This window comes from Schistocerca piceifrons, chromosome 2, assembly GCF_021461385.2.
Source record: "Schistocerca piceifrons isolate TAMUIC-IGC-003096 chromosome 2, iqSchPice1.1, whole genome shotgun sequence".
Lineage (NCBI taxonomy): Eukaryota > Metazoa > Arthropoda > Insecta > Orthoptera > Acrididae > Schistocerca > Schistocerca piceifrons.
The window spans coordinates 446,587,486-446,602,764 of NC_060139.1; the positions used below are offsets into that span (position 1 = coordinate 446,587,486).

The window sequence follows — 15,279 nt, forward strand, 5'->3', positions numbered from 1 at the left end:
CTATAATTTACAGTTCAAGTTTCATTGAGAGAGTAAGTTTTCCTTGTGCCAAAAATAGAAATAAAGTACAGTTGCACAGAAACATTTATCAAAGTTGGTACTGAATTTGTTGTACTGTTTCTCAATACATTCAGTATCAGTCTTTGTACATCCCTGATGTAGAAGATTAGAATATCAAATTATAACCAGTATGTCACAGTTGTTTACACCTTTTAATATATGCAGAAGTGTTGATTACATTATTATTTCTACTGGTTCATGGTATTTGACCCATAAGTAGAGCTGAAGATGAGTTTCAGTTGCTACAATGAGAGAGATTAGAAAGTCATCACAGACTTAACACCTGGTAGAAGAAAGAATCACAGCCACAATTTTCAACCACAAGAACAGGAATGTTACAAACAATAGGGAAATGTTAACTGTCAAACTCAATAGCAACCTCCCACTAGTGTATGACACCTGTATTCTGGATAACCTTCATAAAAAGTGAATTCAATAAAATTACTCTTTTTAATTAAGGCTGTGCCGTGTTCATTATCTACTAAATGACTAATTTTTATGTTTTCTAGTGCTGCTCATCACGTTGGTGATGTTAATGATTGCTCTGATGAGAAATCATGAAGTGCTCATAATTAGTGCCCACAAACTCACAGCAACTACCGTGGGTTTCATTTTTATATGTATTAATCTGCTCAGCACTGTCATACAGAATTTAACACAGGACATAGCAGAATATCTCCAGTATTTCAAATATTTTGAAGCTAATTCTAAACTTCAGGTAAGAATTTTAAAATGAATACAGTGGTTCTCAAAATTATCTTCATTTATATTTTCACTTACTGTTAACAATGATACACTTAAAGAGAAACCCACAAAGGGAGCATCAGTTTATAAATATAGATAGATAAAAATGATAAGCAGTTTTCCGCTGCATGTGTTTTCCTTCAAACTAATTATGCATCAGTACATATGATAAGTATTTGTCCCTGTTGTCTGTGTTGGTACAAACTACATTTCCTAAGACACTGAACATATTGTGTAGTTCAATCTGACATACTTTTATTTTCATAAATAAATATTTATTGCTTAGATTTCCTGATTTCCTTCCTGGTGAGTTGAGTTCATTCTGCCTTGAAGTCTACGCTTTTCTCTAGGCTATGATAACTTGAAATTTTAGTAGTATGAACAATTATATTCATCTATGGGTCACTTTTTCTATGATGGACATTGTTTGGTATGACAATTTAAGAACAAAAAACATCTCATACACACAGACATTAACATAGTTACATGTCTAGTAACAATGAGTTAGGTAGTTGGCCCTGACCTTATAGTAAAAACCATTGTGGCATTTGACTCAAAGTAATTTAGGAACATTGTGTTAAGCCAAAACAGGCTGAACAGATGTGGATTAGAGCCTCCATGCTTCCAAATACAAGGCCAGTCTGTTAAAATCTGTGTAATTCATTTGTCTGATCTTAAGTGAAAAATACCGTTTTGTTTATACACTACCACTCATTAATTTCAATACACCCTGGTATTTCATATTTACAACATAAACCAAACATTATTTCTCACAAAATATAATTATATTAATTTCCACATACATAATACAATCACAATCATTATATTTTACATTCATCAGGGTATCCTCCTTTGGATTTAATGACTGCCTCACAGACTCAAGGCATGCGGTCAGTTAGCCTTTGTAGGTATCATGAATCTATATTATTCCACACAGCCCCTAAACAATATTCCAGAGATGTTCCTTGCTGGATATATTAACTTCCCTGATACATCTGTCCACTTCATCCTAGACCATTTCAATGGGATTACAATTGGGGCTTTTGGACGTCAATACTATATCATTCATTACTTTCTGTTTTTCCTTTGAAGCAGTGTAGTTCATACAGTACACTGACAGATGTTTTGGGTCATTATCCTGTTGTAAGGTGAACCCTTTCCCTATTAAGTGCAATCTGCTTTTTATTGCACAATACCGAAGTATGCAGTGCTACTGCTTCTGATCCATACATCCTTCTATTTTCACAATGTTGCCAACTCTATCTCCAGCAAAACATCCCAAACCATAATAGAACCACCACCATGTTTAACTGTAGGTAGAACACACTGCTGGGCTACACTTTCTCCTACAAATCAGTGAACAAATATTCTCCATCTGGTTCCAAAAAATCTCAAACTTCGATTCACCAGTGAATAACACCTTCTTCCACTCTTCCAATGTCCAATTACAATGTTTTCTAGCCCATGCAAGCCCCTTCTGTTTATTTATGGGTCTTAGAAGCAGTTTTCTTGCTGTGACACATCCTTTCAAGCCGGCTTCAGTCAGTCTCCTGTATATTGTTGCAACAGATATTGTTGTCATGTTCATTTCTACCAATTATGTACAAATTTGTGGTGCTGTGTTGAATCTATTTCTCTTACTGGTAATTCTGATATATTTATCATCACTTTTAGTTGTTTTATGAGGTTGTCCTGGTATTGGTATGTCCTTTTTGCTATCTGTTGTCTTCTGGCAGTGAAGGGTGTATTGCACTCCCCCTATAGACACACTACACTGTTTCACAATTTGGCAAATAGATAATTGGCTAAGTGGTAAAATAACAGCAGGTTTTTCTATGGATATCTCCACTCATGGAGACATACTAACGATGTGCACACCTCAATGTCATGAAGAAACTGACGTGCAGGAGCCACATGTTATGTATCGTAGCAATGTTTGCCATTCGCTGTGGACATCACATCACTACAGGGAACAACACAGGTGCACCAAATATGGCATCCGTCAGCAAATACGTAAACAAACATATCAGATATGTACATAATGTTTATGTACACAACATTGTTTGTTGGGTACTATTCTATCTCGATGACCACAAACAATAATCATGACATGTGTACAACAGTATTAGACCTTATCTGCAGAGAACAAGATGTCATTTCCTGGGTGTATTGAAATTAAAGAGCGGTAGTGTACATTCAAGGAAGGAAGGTTTTAATGTAATATGCTAGTGACAGTGTTCATTAATTTCTCCATACACTACACACATGATCAGGCAATATCAGGTTCATGAAAATGATGTTCGGGGATGTTTTAGTTGCATATTGCGCACTGCTGCTTCCACTTATTTATTGTTCAGCTAATTCAATCTATACAAGATGCAGACTCTTTAAGTTATTAAATACATTTTTAAGAGGAGTTTACATGCATCTCTGTCTGCTGCTGTCTTCTGTCAGCTTCCCAATTAATCCCTGAAAAACTGTGTCAGTATCTCTCCATAATGAGTGAGATGTTGAACTCAGAAAGAGGGTACTGTCGATGGGACATATAACCTATAATCTAACCTAATGTAATTTCCAAGAAAGAGGATAAGTAGTTTTTATTATCCATTACAGAGTTTTTGTGTAAAGTTTTTCAGAAAAGGTGAGGGGTAGTGGGAGGAGGGTGGGGGGGGGGGGGGGGGGGGGGGTTTGGAGAGGAAGAAGAATAAAAAAGTCTAATAGGGCAAAGGTGTGTTGTGAAATTAGACAGGTGTCATATTATTATATATTGCTACCTTGAGGAGAACCAGCACATCTCTAAAACCACTAGTTTAGTAAAATCCCCACTTACAGATAGCAACCAAAGTTTCAGTCAACATTACTTTTCTCCATGAAATCACATCAGCATTGTCTTTTTCTTTCTAAGTAGCACATACTCAGAGGTAACTTTTACATAGCTTTTCTTTCATTTTGAGTGATAAATTTACCCTAATGGCTTCAATTGTGACACTTTTCTACAAAGAAAACTTCAATTTTAGTTAAAGGGCTTTGACTTGTGACACATAAAAATATAAATTTCAGCTCTTATATCTGTAAAGGGTATGGAATAAATAATTTAATAAAGAAATAATTATAAGAAAATATTTATTTGTAAAAAATACAACATAACACAGCCAAATTATTTGAATCAAATCAAGAAATTAATCAACTCAGTTTTTTGGTTTGTTTTACATTTTACATAAAATAGTTAGCACAGAAAAATTAACCTACAAGTTATTTAAAAAATAAAATTTTGGAACTATATTTTTATGTATTAACTCCAACAGCTCAGCCTTTTCAGCATCTGATACACATTTCTTAGCATTATAGGCTTTTGCCAGACACATCTTCTGCTTGTCACTTTCTGATGTTTGTTATCGAGTCGTTTTATGATTATTGGTTAATAATACGACTTTAGAATCTTGTTCACTATAAGAGTTCTTATACATCAACTCATTTGGTTTATCTTGGTCGATCCTAAAAATCTTAACTTCAGAAATATTGAATATTTCTTTGTCAGTATTCCTTGCCTTAATTTTGAAAGTCATAAAAATCATCATAACAACGCTTGTGCTCAGTATATGGCATGCCAGATTTTTTTGCTGACCTTATTAGGCTTACATAATGATGAGGAACATAGATAGGACCAGATTTTCAAGCTGTCCTGATCTGTTTCTCAATATTAGAACGTACACTGACTTCCCCATTTTGGGTATACCCAAAGTTTAAATATTTGTGCATTATGGCGTTAATCCACTTGAAAGTCTGTATAGCTTTACAGTACATAGTAATAATGTTTTTATTTTTATTTTGACTGGCACACTTACCTGAATAAAAAATGACTCATTACCCCTTTCTTGATGCAGTTGTTCTAAATAATGTCATACACAGGAAGTAATTTCAACAGAACCTTGATTTGCTTGTCCTTTGTGCCAAACACAGCAATTAACATAATTTGTGTTAAGCTGAAAAATTGTGAAATTGAAAATGTTCAGTTTGGAAATGTAGTAAAACGTTGAGGCATCACCCACAAGACATGGTAATACAGCTTGTAAGTCATACACTACTACTATATTACTAGATTTCTTATCTTTCTCTTTCTCAATTTGTGACAGATCTTTCTCTTTCAAATGGTTCTCATATTGCACTGCAAATTTTTCTTTTTCTTCATTAGATGCATTTTCAAATTTGGTGCAGAACTCACACTGATCCTTCTTTGGGGTAAAAATAAAAAGCCAGATTAAATTCTTTGGTAAAAACTGTGTAATACATGAGGTACTTACCATACTCCAACTTTTCTTCTTTGCACAGATTTTTAATCTCCATAAAGGTCACTTATTATTTTACAACCTTCAATGTATTCTTTAGAAGTTCTGGCATAGCAGTAGTGACTAGGAATCTTTGGAATTGAGCTGATATGTTTCCTAAGGTTTTATTTTATTTCTGTTGACACAGTCAGTTGTTTACCATGTTTTCCCTGTAAATCAGTGGAAATAACTCCTCCTTGAACAGAAATTCTCTATTCCTCAACAGTTCTAACCATTTGTCTGCTTATACCTAAAGTAGCACTAAAAGACTGTTTACAAACTCTTGCTTTTTCACTATTATGATCAAAATAAAAAGCAGTGTTAAGACGACGGCGACTATCTTCCTTCTGATAGTGGTTCCTTGGCTATGTGGTTGTCATGTTAATAGTGATGTAATCACATTGCCTCTGTAAGTCTCCCACTTTCCTGTAACTCTGAAAAATATTTTGTCTCTCTTCATCAGAAAATTTTTTTGAACATCTAAGGTGACACTTTTCCCCACATGGAGGCATCATTTTCTGAGCTTCTCTCATTACTAGAGTCCTTTCAATTGTTCCATTGTCATTTTGTATTTTCTTTGTAAACTTACAATTTTACCACAGTTCCTTAGGATTTTGCTTTTGTTTTTTTGCATTTGCCAACATTCCTCTTTGTCTTTCGAGTTTTATTGTCAGATTTACATGGGAATAGCACTTTACTTTTATCTTTTCTTCCCCCTTGTTTAGATTTTGTAATTCTTTGAGCAGATTGTGAATTTGAAGTGGATGATGAGTCACTAGAATAGGCAACAAAGTTAGGGTCAGCATGTGTGTCATCGGAATCAAAATCTTCAAAAAGTCTATCTGCAACACTCTTCAAAAACATGGAGGTACTGTTTTCACCTGGATCACTACAATCGTTTTTAGCAGATGTGTATCTGCTGAGGTTGTTATCATTCTGATCACCAGAATCATTCAAAACACTACTGCCTTGTAAAACCTCAGTATCACCACAGTGTATTGGAACAGCTGCAATAATCAAAATAAGTATGTACCTTTCATGTGAATTGCATAAAACGTACTTAACATAATACATGATTTGTCATTGCACAAAACTGACCTTGAGAGCCGGTCATAATATGCTGTACATTTTCTTCAGAATTGTTTGGACGTTGAAGCTCCCAAATTGCAGCATTTTGATCATTTCGTTTGACAGCTAACATGACAATTAGTGGACTTCATGAACTAGCCGACATTGTTGCAACTGCAACAGATTCATCACTATATGTACTTCTTTGTTCAAGAGTGGCACAAGACAAAATATTAGAGCATGACATTACAGTTTCTAAAAAAGGTTATAAATAATTTTTTAGAAGAGTGGCACATCTCAAAATAAAACAGGAAAAGAAATAGTATGTAAACTAATTCTATAAACAAAACTGTCACAATAATTTCCTTGTTAGGCCCTCTGTTGTTCTTGGTGTACATTAACAATTTGCCAAACCATCTGACAGTTGCAGAAATGGTGATGTTCACTGATGACACTAGCATTTTTATAAAAGGATTTACTGAGGATGATCTACAGCAGAGTGTCTCTAGGACAATAAATGAGACAAGAAAATGGTTTAGTGATAATGCTTTGATCATAAATAAGGATAAAACGGTATTGATGAATTTCAGTAATATTAAAAGTAAAGCTAGAAGAAGAGTAAAAGCTGAGTTAGGGAACTATGTTATTGCACAAGCTGCATACACAAAATTCCTCAGTATATGGGTGGATGAGCACTTGAGATGGGAAAAGCATTTAAAAGTTTTGAGTAAAAAATTAAGTAAATGCTACTATGTGCTAAGAATGCTTCGGGAATGCTGCAACACTGAATCATTGCAGCGTGCCTATTATGCTTACATGAACAGTTTGCTTAGATATGGTGTGATCTTCTGGGGAAATACAGGTACGGCAAAACAAGCTTTCAAACTTCAAAAAAAGGGCTGTTAGGATAATGAAAGGGGTTCCCTCCAGAGTGTCATGCAGGGAAATATTTAAAGAATTTAAAATACTGACTCTCCCTAGCTTATACATCTATGAATGTGCATGCTTTCTGAAAACTCACCAGGAATTTTCAACATTAAATAATCAGGTTCATAACCATGAAACAAGGACCAGGGATGATTTTCACAGAGACACCCACAAAGAGCACTCTACCAAAAAAGTGTAAACTACCAGCCCAAAATACTTTTTAGTGCATTGCCTTCTACAATAAAGAAAATTAAAGAATTTCATAAATTCAAGGTAGATCTTAAACAATTTTTACTAACACATAGTTTCTATAGCATTGAAGAATATCTGAATATGGAAAAGTAATATTATTTATATATACTAATATAAAATATTTGTATTTATTCTCCAAGTTTTTGAAACAAATTAAAGATAAGAAAATATATTGTAATTGACTACATACATACAATGTATGTTGTTAACGGATGAATAAAGAGATTGATTGATTGATCTCAAAATAAAACATTATTTATCATATAAATGTACTGTGCCTACTTACTTTCACATGGAGAACACAGGCACTATTCAAAATGTGACTCTTTTCTTCCAACATCCGCATGAGCACTGGCCGAATGCTTCTGTACAACTGACAATGCGACACTCTTTTTCCAGTTGTTGGTATAGGTTCTGTTAATGCATCACTGTCATAACTGCTCTCTAGTGGACAAATAATGCCAGTTACGTTTGTAACACTCTTCCACATAGAAGTATTCCCCTTTCTCATTTTGTTGATGACATGAGCGAAAAATCAGCATTTTTCGAGTTGTGCCGATTTTCGTCTAATGTAGCGATATGTACTTGGGTTACATTTTTTACAAAACTCTTACTTTGTGTTATCGAAGTGATACTTCATTGTACAAAATGTACTACTTAATATGTACTTTATACCTGACTTTTTAATTAAGTTGGTTTTAGTTAATTCTTTAATCTCCTCAGGTAGTTTATTGTACAGTTTCATCCCATGGTAGAAGACTTATTTTCAGTTTATGTTTATTCTTTCAGTCCAGATCTCATTCCTTGGTATTGGAAAGGGTTGTATGTGCAATAATTATCTTTTTTGATGTGCATAACAGAGATAAATGTGCTCATAGGGTGTAGTTAACATCCTTTTTGTTTTGAACAGATACTTAGAAGGAGGCTGATTACTACTTTTGATCATTGTTCTTAAGACCTTTTCCTGTAGTTTAAAAAATGTTTTGACATTTTCTAAGAATTTTATTTGATTAAGTAATTTATTTATTTGTTCAGCTTATGGTTTACTGAATTATAGCATACAAGTATATACATTAATTTGATGCTGGATAAGACAATATGAAACAGCAAAATTATATATAAGTCCAGAATGAAATAACAACATACACTACTGGCCATTAAAATTGCTACACCAAGAAGAAATGCAGATGATAAACGGGTATTCATTGGACAAATATATTATACTAGAACTGACATGTGATTACATTTTCACGCAGTTTGGGTGCATGGATCCTGAGAAATCAGTACCCAGAACAATCACCTCTGGCCGTACTAATGGCCCTGATACGCCTGGACATTGAGTCAGACAGAGCTTGGATGGTGTGTACAGGTACAGCTGGCCATGCAGTTTCAACACGATACCACAGTTCATCAAGAGTAGTGACTGGCATATTGTGACGAGCCAGTTGCTCAGCCGCCGTTGACCAGCCGTTTTCAGTTGGTGAGAGACCTGGAGAATGTGCTGGCCAGGTCAGCAGTTGAACATTTTCTGTATCCAGAAAGGCCTGCACAGGACGTGCAACATGCAGTCGTGCATTATTCTGCTGAAATGTAGGGTTTCGCAGGGATCGAATGAGGGGTAGAGCCACAGGTGGTAACACATCTGAAATGTAATGTCCACTGTTCAAAGTTCCGTCAAAGCGAACAAGAGGTGACCGAGATGTATAACCAATGGCTCCCCATACCATCACGCAGGGTGATATGCCAGAACGGCTTCCAATGTGCGTTCACCGCGATGTCGCCAAACACGGATGCAACCATCATGATGCTGTAAACAGAACCTGGATTCATTCGAAAAAATGACATTTTGCCATTCATGCACCAAGGTTCGTCGTTGAGTACACCATCGCAGGCGCTCCTGTCTGTGACGCAGCGTCAAGGGTAACTGCAGCCATGATCTCCTAGCTGGTAGTCCATGCTACTGCAAATGTCGTCAAACTGTTCATGCAGATGGTTGTTGTCTTGCAAATGTCCCCATCTGTTGACTCAGGGATCGAGATGGGGCTGCACGATCCATTACAGCCATGCGGATAAGATGCCCGTCATCTCGACTGCTAGTCATATGAGACTGTTGGGATCCAGCATGGCATTCCATATTACCCTCCTGAACCCACCAATTCCATATTCTGCTAACAGTCACTGGATCTTGAGCAACGCGAGCAGCAATGTCTCGATATGATAAACCGCAATCACGATAGGCTACAAGTTGGAAACGTGATGGTAAACATTTCTCCTCCTTACACGAGGCATCACAACAACGTTTCACCAGGCAACGCCGGTCAACTGCTGTTTGTGTATGAGAAATCGGTTGGAAACTTTCTTCATGTCAGCACGTTGTAGATGTCACCACTGGTGCCAACCTTGTGTGTCTGCCCTGAAAAGCTAATCATTTGCATATCACAGCATCTTCTTCCTGTCGGTTAAATTTCATGTCTGTAGCACATCATCTTCGTGGTGTAGCAAATTTAATGGCCAGTAGTGTAGAAAGTATAGATTGCAACACACCAGATGGAGAAGCTGTAGAATCACAGACAGGCACAATGAAAACAAAAACCATCCAAACAGGCCTTGAAGGCCCAATGGTACCAACCAGATGTCATGTCATCCTCAGCCCTTAGGTGTTAGGCATCAGCGAAGGTGGATACAGAGTGGCATGTGGTCAGCACACTGCTCTTCTAGACAGTGTCAGTTTTCATAGCTGGTGCCACTACTTCTCAATTAAGTAGCTCCTCAATTAGCTTCATAAGTGCTGTGCTGAGTGCACCCTGCTTGCCAACAGCTCTCAGCAGACCTGAATGGCAACCCATCCAAGTGCTAGCCAAGCCCGACAGCGTTCGACTTCATTAATTTGATGGGAACTGGTGTTACCACTTTGGCAAGGACATTGGAAGGCATGATGAGAAAAAGAGTGCTAAAATTTTGCACAAAGTCTTTCTTCCAGAGTAGAAAAAAACACACCCACTCACACAAGACGAACTCACACACATATGCCCACTTCCTCTGGATCTGGATTTCCACTGCAACTGCATCTGACATGAGCAGCAATCTGCAGGAATGGGTGGTGGGGATAAAGAGGGGGTATGAGGTGAACAGGGGCAGTAATAGCAGGATACAGGTGGAGGAATATGCTGTACTGCCTGTGGGACTACACTAGGCATGGCCTTCACCTCAATAGCAAAGGGAAGGGAAAACTGTCTGGGTTGATTGCAGAAAACTTAAGGGGGGACACTGTCACAAGTGGTAAAATACCAGTGGTCACAGGTGTCAGAGGGATGCCTTTTTCAGGATAGGGAAGGGGGAAAGAAAATGAGTTTTAAGAGAGATTGGCAGACACACTCAGTTTGAGAAAACAGATGGACAGGAGTCAGATTTTATCATACAGCCTCCATTTAAACAGTGTCTAACAGAAAGTAATCAGAAACTGCCAGTTCATCTTCACCAAAGCAGTTACAATCCCATTAGTATGCAGTATCAGTTATCTTTATTACACCAGAACATTCCGGGACTTAGAAATAAAGTTGATGAACTACTCATTTGTATCGATGAAATGAATTCATCTAACCAAATTGACATAATCTGCCTCTCTGAACATCAAGTGACCAATGATATAGATATGTTAGACATTTCAGGATTTAAGCTAGCTTCCTACTTCTGCAGAGTAGATATGGATGGAGGAGGAGTTGCCACATTTATCAAAAACTGCCATAAATTCAAGAACATTGACATTAATAAATTCTGTTTAGAGCAGCATCTAGAAGCATGTGCAACAGAAGTAGAGTTCCATAACAGATCCTATATAATAATAACTATTTACCGAGCAGCTGCAGGAAATTATAATCTATTCTTAGATCATCTTGAAGCTCTTTTGGGTTATTTAACAGGAAGAAACAAAGAAATTTTGATTGCTGGTGACTTTAATACAGATTTTCTAATGCAATCTTCCAGTAAACATTCACTGCTGTTAGTAATGTTGTCTTTCAATCTAACTCACACTGTAAACTTTCCAACTAGGGTCACTAAAGCCTCAAGGACAGCCATTGATAACATTTTTATAGACAAATCAAAGGAACAAAATCATATCATAAAACCTGTTATAAATGGACTATCAGATCATGACATGCAGCTCCTTGTTTTAGATGTAAATTCTAAGCAGATTATCAAGACTGCTAAATCTGAGTACAGGAGAGTAGTCAATCAACCAAAAATTGAGTGTTTTAGAAAACTGCTCAAAGATATGAACTGGAAAGATGTTTATAGTGCTCGTGACATGAATGAAAAATATAACACATTCATGAACAATGTCAGTACCATGTTTGAAAACTGTTTTCCTCTAAAAGTTACTCAAATTAAACAGAAGTCTATAATAAAACCATGGATTACACAAGGAATAAAGATTTCCTGTAAGACAAAAAGGAAAATGTATCTGTCGACCAAGAATAGCTCCAATGCTGATGATTTAGCTAAATACAAGGAATACTGTAAAACATTAAAAAAAGTAATTCAGATGTCTAAACAAATGCACTACGAGAAGAAGATAGCAAAGTCAGGGAACAAAATAAAAACAATATGGGATATAGTGAAAGAGCAGACTGGTAGATCCAGAAAGGAACAGGAGCAAATAGCATTAAGGGTAGATGGCACATTGGTAACTGATGGGCATAGTGTGGCAAATCTATTTAACAAGTACATTATATCCGTTACTGATAGAATGGGACTTTCAGGATCAGTAAATAATGCCCTTGAATATTATGAAACTAGCCTTCACAAATAGCTTCAAGTGCATGAATATATCACTCACTTCACCAAAAGAAATAACTTCCATAATAAAATCTTTAAAAACAAAGCATTCTAGTGGGTATGATGAAATATCAACAAAGTTAATTAAGGCATGTTCTTGTGAGTTTAGTACAATTCTAAGTTACTTGTGTAACCAGTCAATTATAACTCGGACATTTCCTGACTGGCTAAAATATGCAGATGTTAAGCCTCTATTCAAGAAAGGGGATAAAGAGATACCATCAAACTACAGACCGATTTCACTTTTGCCTGCATTCTCAAAAATTTTAGAAAAAGTAATGTACAGGCAGCTGCTCGACCATCTGACCACAAATAACATATTATCAAGAACACAGTTTGGATTTCTGAAGGGTTCTGATATCGAGAAGGCTATTTTCACCTATAGTGAAAATGTACTTAATTCATTAAATAACAAATTACAAGCAGCAGGTATTTTCTGTGATTTGTCAAAGGCATTTGATTGTGTGAACCACAACATCCTTTTAAGTAAATTAGAATTCTATGGTGTCACGAGCAGTGCTGCAAAATGGTTCAAGTCATACCTCACTAACAGGAAACAAAGGGTGTCAGTGCAAGGGACTAGTGAATTAAGTCATCAGTCATCATCAGAATGGGAAGAAATTACATGTGGTGTCCCACAAGGATCCATCTTAGGGCCATTGCTTTTTCTTGTGTACATTAATGGTCTCTCATCAGTTACACTGCCAGAAGCAGAGTTCGTTTTGTTTGCAGATGACACAAGTATTGCAATAAATAGTATGTCAAGTGTAGTAGTAGAAAGATCTGCTAATGATATTTTCATGGATATTAATAAATGGTTTAAAGCCAACTTACTGACATTACACTTCGATAAGACTCACTATATGCAATTCAGAACCTGTAACAGGTTTCCACCCAGTATATGCATAAAATACGAAGAAGAGCAGATAGAAGAGGTTGACAGTCTTAAATTCCTGGGATTACAACTTGATAATAAATTCAGTTGGGAAGAGCACACCACAGAACTGCAGAAATGCCTTAACAAATCTGTATTTGCAATTCAAGTGTTAGGAGACATAGGCGACATAAAAATGAAAAAGCTTGCATACTTTGCCTACTTTCATTCCATAATGTCATATGGTATAATATAATCTTCAAGTCGAACAAAAGTTTTCAGAGTCCAAAAGTGTGTAATACATATTATTTGTGGAGTAAATTCACGGACGTCCTGTAGAAACCACTTCAAAGAACTGGGTATACTAACTACTGCCTCTCAGTATATTTACTCATTAATGAAATTTGTTCTAAATAATATATCTCTTTTTCCAACAAACAGCTCAGTTCATACATACAATACCAGGAACAAAAATGATCTGCACAAGGACTTAGAAGCACTTACTTTAGTTCAAAAAGGGGTCCACTACTCAGGAACACTCATCTTCAATAATTTGCCAGTAAACATAAAAAATTTAGTTACAAATAAGGATCAGTTTAAAAGGAGGAGCCTGAAAGACTTACTAGTGGCCAACTCCTTCTACTCCATTGACGAATTTTTTAATAGAGACAAATGATGTATATATTCATACTATTAGTATTGTTATTTCAGCTTAAAAAAAAAAAGGTAAATTGACATGTTCCACATCCACGAGGATCTCCTCAGCACGGGTCAATGGAACGAAAAACTAATCTAATCTAATCTAATCTGGGAGATAAAGGGAAGGGGGGGGGAGAGGGAGGGGGGGAGAGAGAGAGAGAGAGAGAGAGAGAGAAATAGAGAGAATGTGAAAAGACTGGTAGGTTCATTGGTGGGATAGAAAGCATGTGTATCACTGAAATGGGAGTGGGGAAGGGGATAGATAGGTGGAGAGCAGGGACTATTGAATGTAGATGCCAGTGGATTTACAGGAATGAATGAAATGTAGGGAAAGTGGAGAACAGGGACTATTGAATGTAGAGGCCAGTGGATTTACAGGAATGAATGATATGTTGTAGGGAAAGTTCCCATCAGTGCATTTTGGAAAATCTGGTGTTGTTAGATAGAAACCAGATGATGCAGGCTATGTGGCAGTCATTAAAGTGAAGCACATCATATTGATCAGCATCTTCAGTGACTGTTTGGTCCAGCTGTCTCTTGGTCACATTTTGGTGGTGACCATTAAAGAGAACAGACAGCTTGTTAGTTTTGATGCCCACATAGAAAGCAGCACAGTGGTTAGACCTTAGTTTGTAGATCACATGGTTACTTTCGCAGGTTGCCCTGCATTTGATGGGGCAGGAGATGCCTGGGATGGGACTGGAGCAGGTGGTAGTGGGAGGATGTATGAGATAGCTCTTGCATTTATGTCAATAGCAGGAATATGAGCCAAGAGGCAAGGGGTTGGAAGCAGGATTGCAGTAGGGATGGACTAGGAAAGTGTGTAGGTTTGATGGATTTCAGAATACAACTGTTGGAAGGGTTGGGGGAATATTCTTCATTTCAGGGCATGATCAGAAGTAGTTGACATCCTGGCAGAGAATATGATTCAGTTGCTCCAGTCCTGATTCATGAGAGGAGTGCTCATTTGTGGGCAGATAGTGGTTGTGTGGGAGGTGGTATGTGACTAGAGAGACAAGACATGGAAGATCTGTCTCTAGATAAGGTTGGGAGGATAATACTGATGTGAGAAGGCCACAGTGAGGCTCCTGGCATATTTGGAGAGGCACTGCTCCTTGTTACAGATGTGACAATAATGAATGGCTAGATTGTATGGAAGGGCTATTTCATTGCCTCAGTTCAGTAATCACAAAGATAATGAAATATAGAAGTTTTTTGACATTGCTGTCAGCATCAACTGATGTATATACATGTACAATTAAGCAGGAGAACAGAATTGTAGACAGGCTATTCCCAAGTTGGCCAATGGACTTGCCACAGTGGTAACACCAGTTCCCATAAGATCACCAAGGTTAAATGCTGTTGGGCTGGGTTAGCACTTGGATGGGTGACCATCCAGTGTGCTGAGTGCTGTTGGCAAGCGGGATGCACTCAGCCCTAGTGAGGCAAACTGAGGAGCTACTTGATCAAGAAGTAGCAGCTCCGGTCCCATAA

General features: G+C 37.0%; 1 protein-coding gene across 1 annotated transcript in view; it reads left to right on the plus strand.

The window, feature by feature from the left end:
* The window catches only part of LOC124775462 (ATP-binding cassette sub-family C member 5-like), a 375,967-nt gene that overhangs the window by 288,196 nt on the left and 72,492 nt on the right, over window positions 1-15,279 (plus strand). The window contains exon 18 of the mRNA XM_047250294.1: window positions 570-778. Within this exon, the coding sequence (XP_047106250.1) occupies window positions 570-778 (209 nt within the window). The remainder of the gene's footprint in view (window positions 1-569; window positions 779-15,279) is intronic.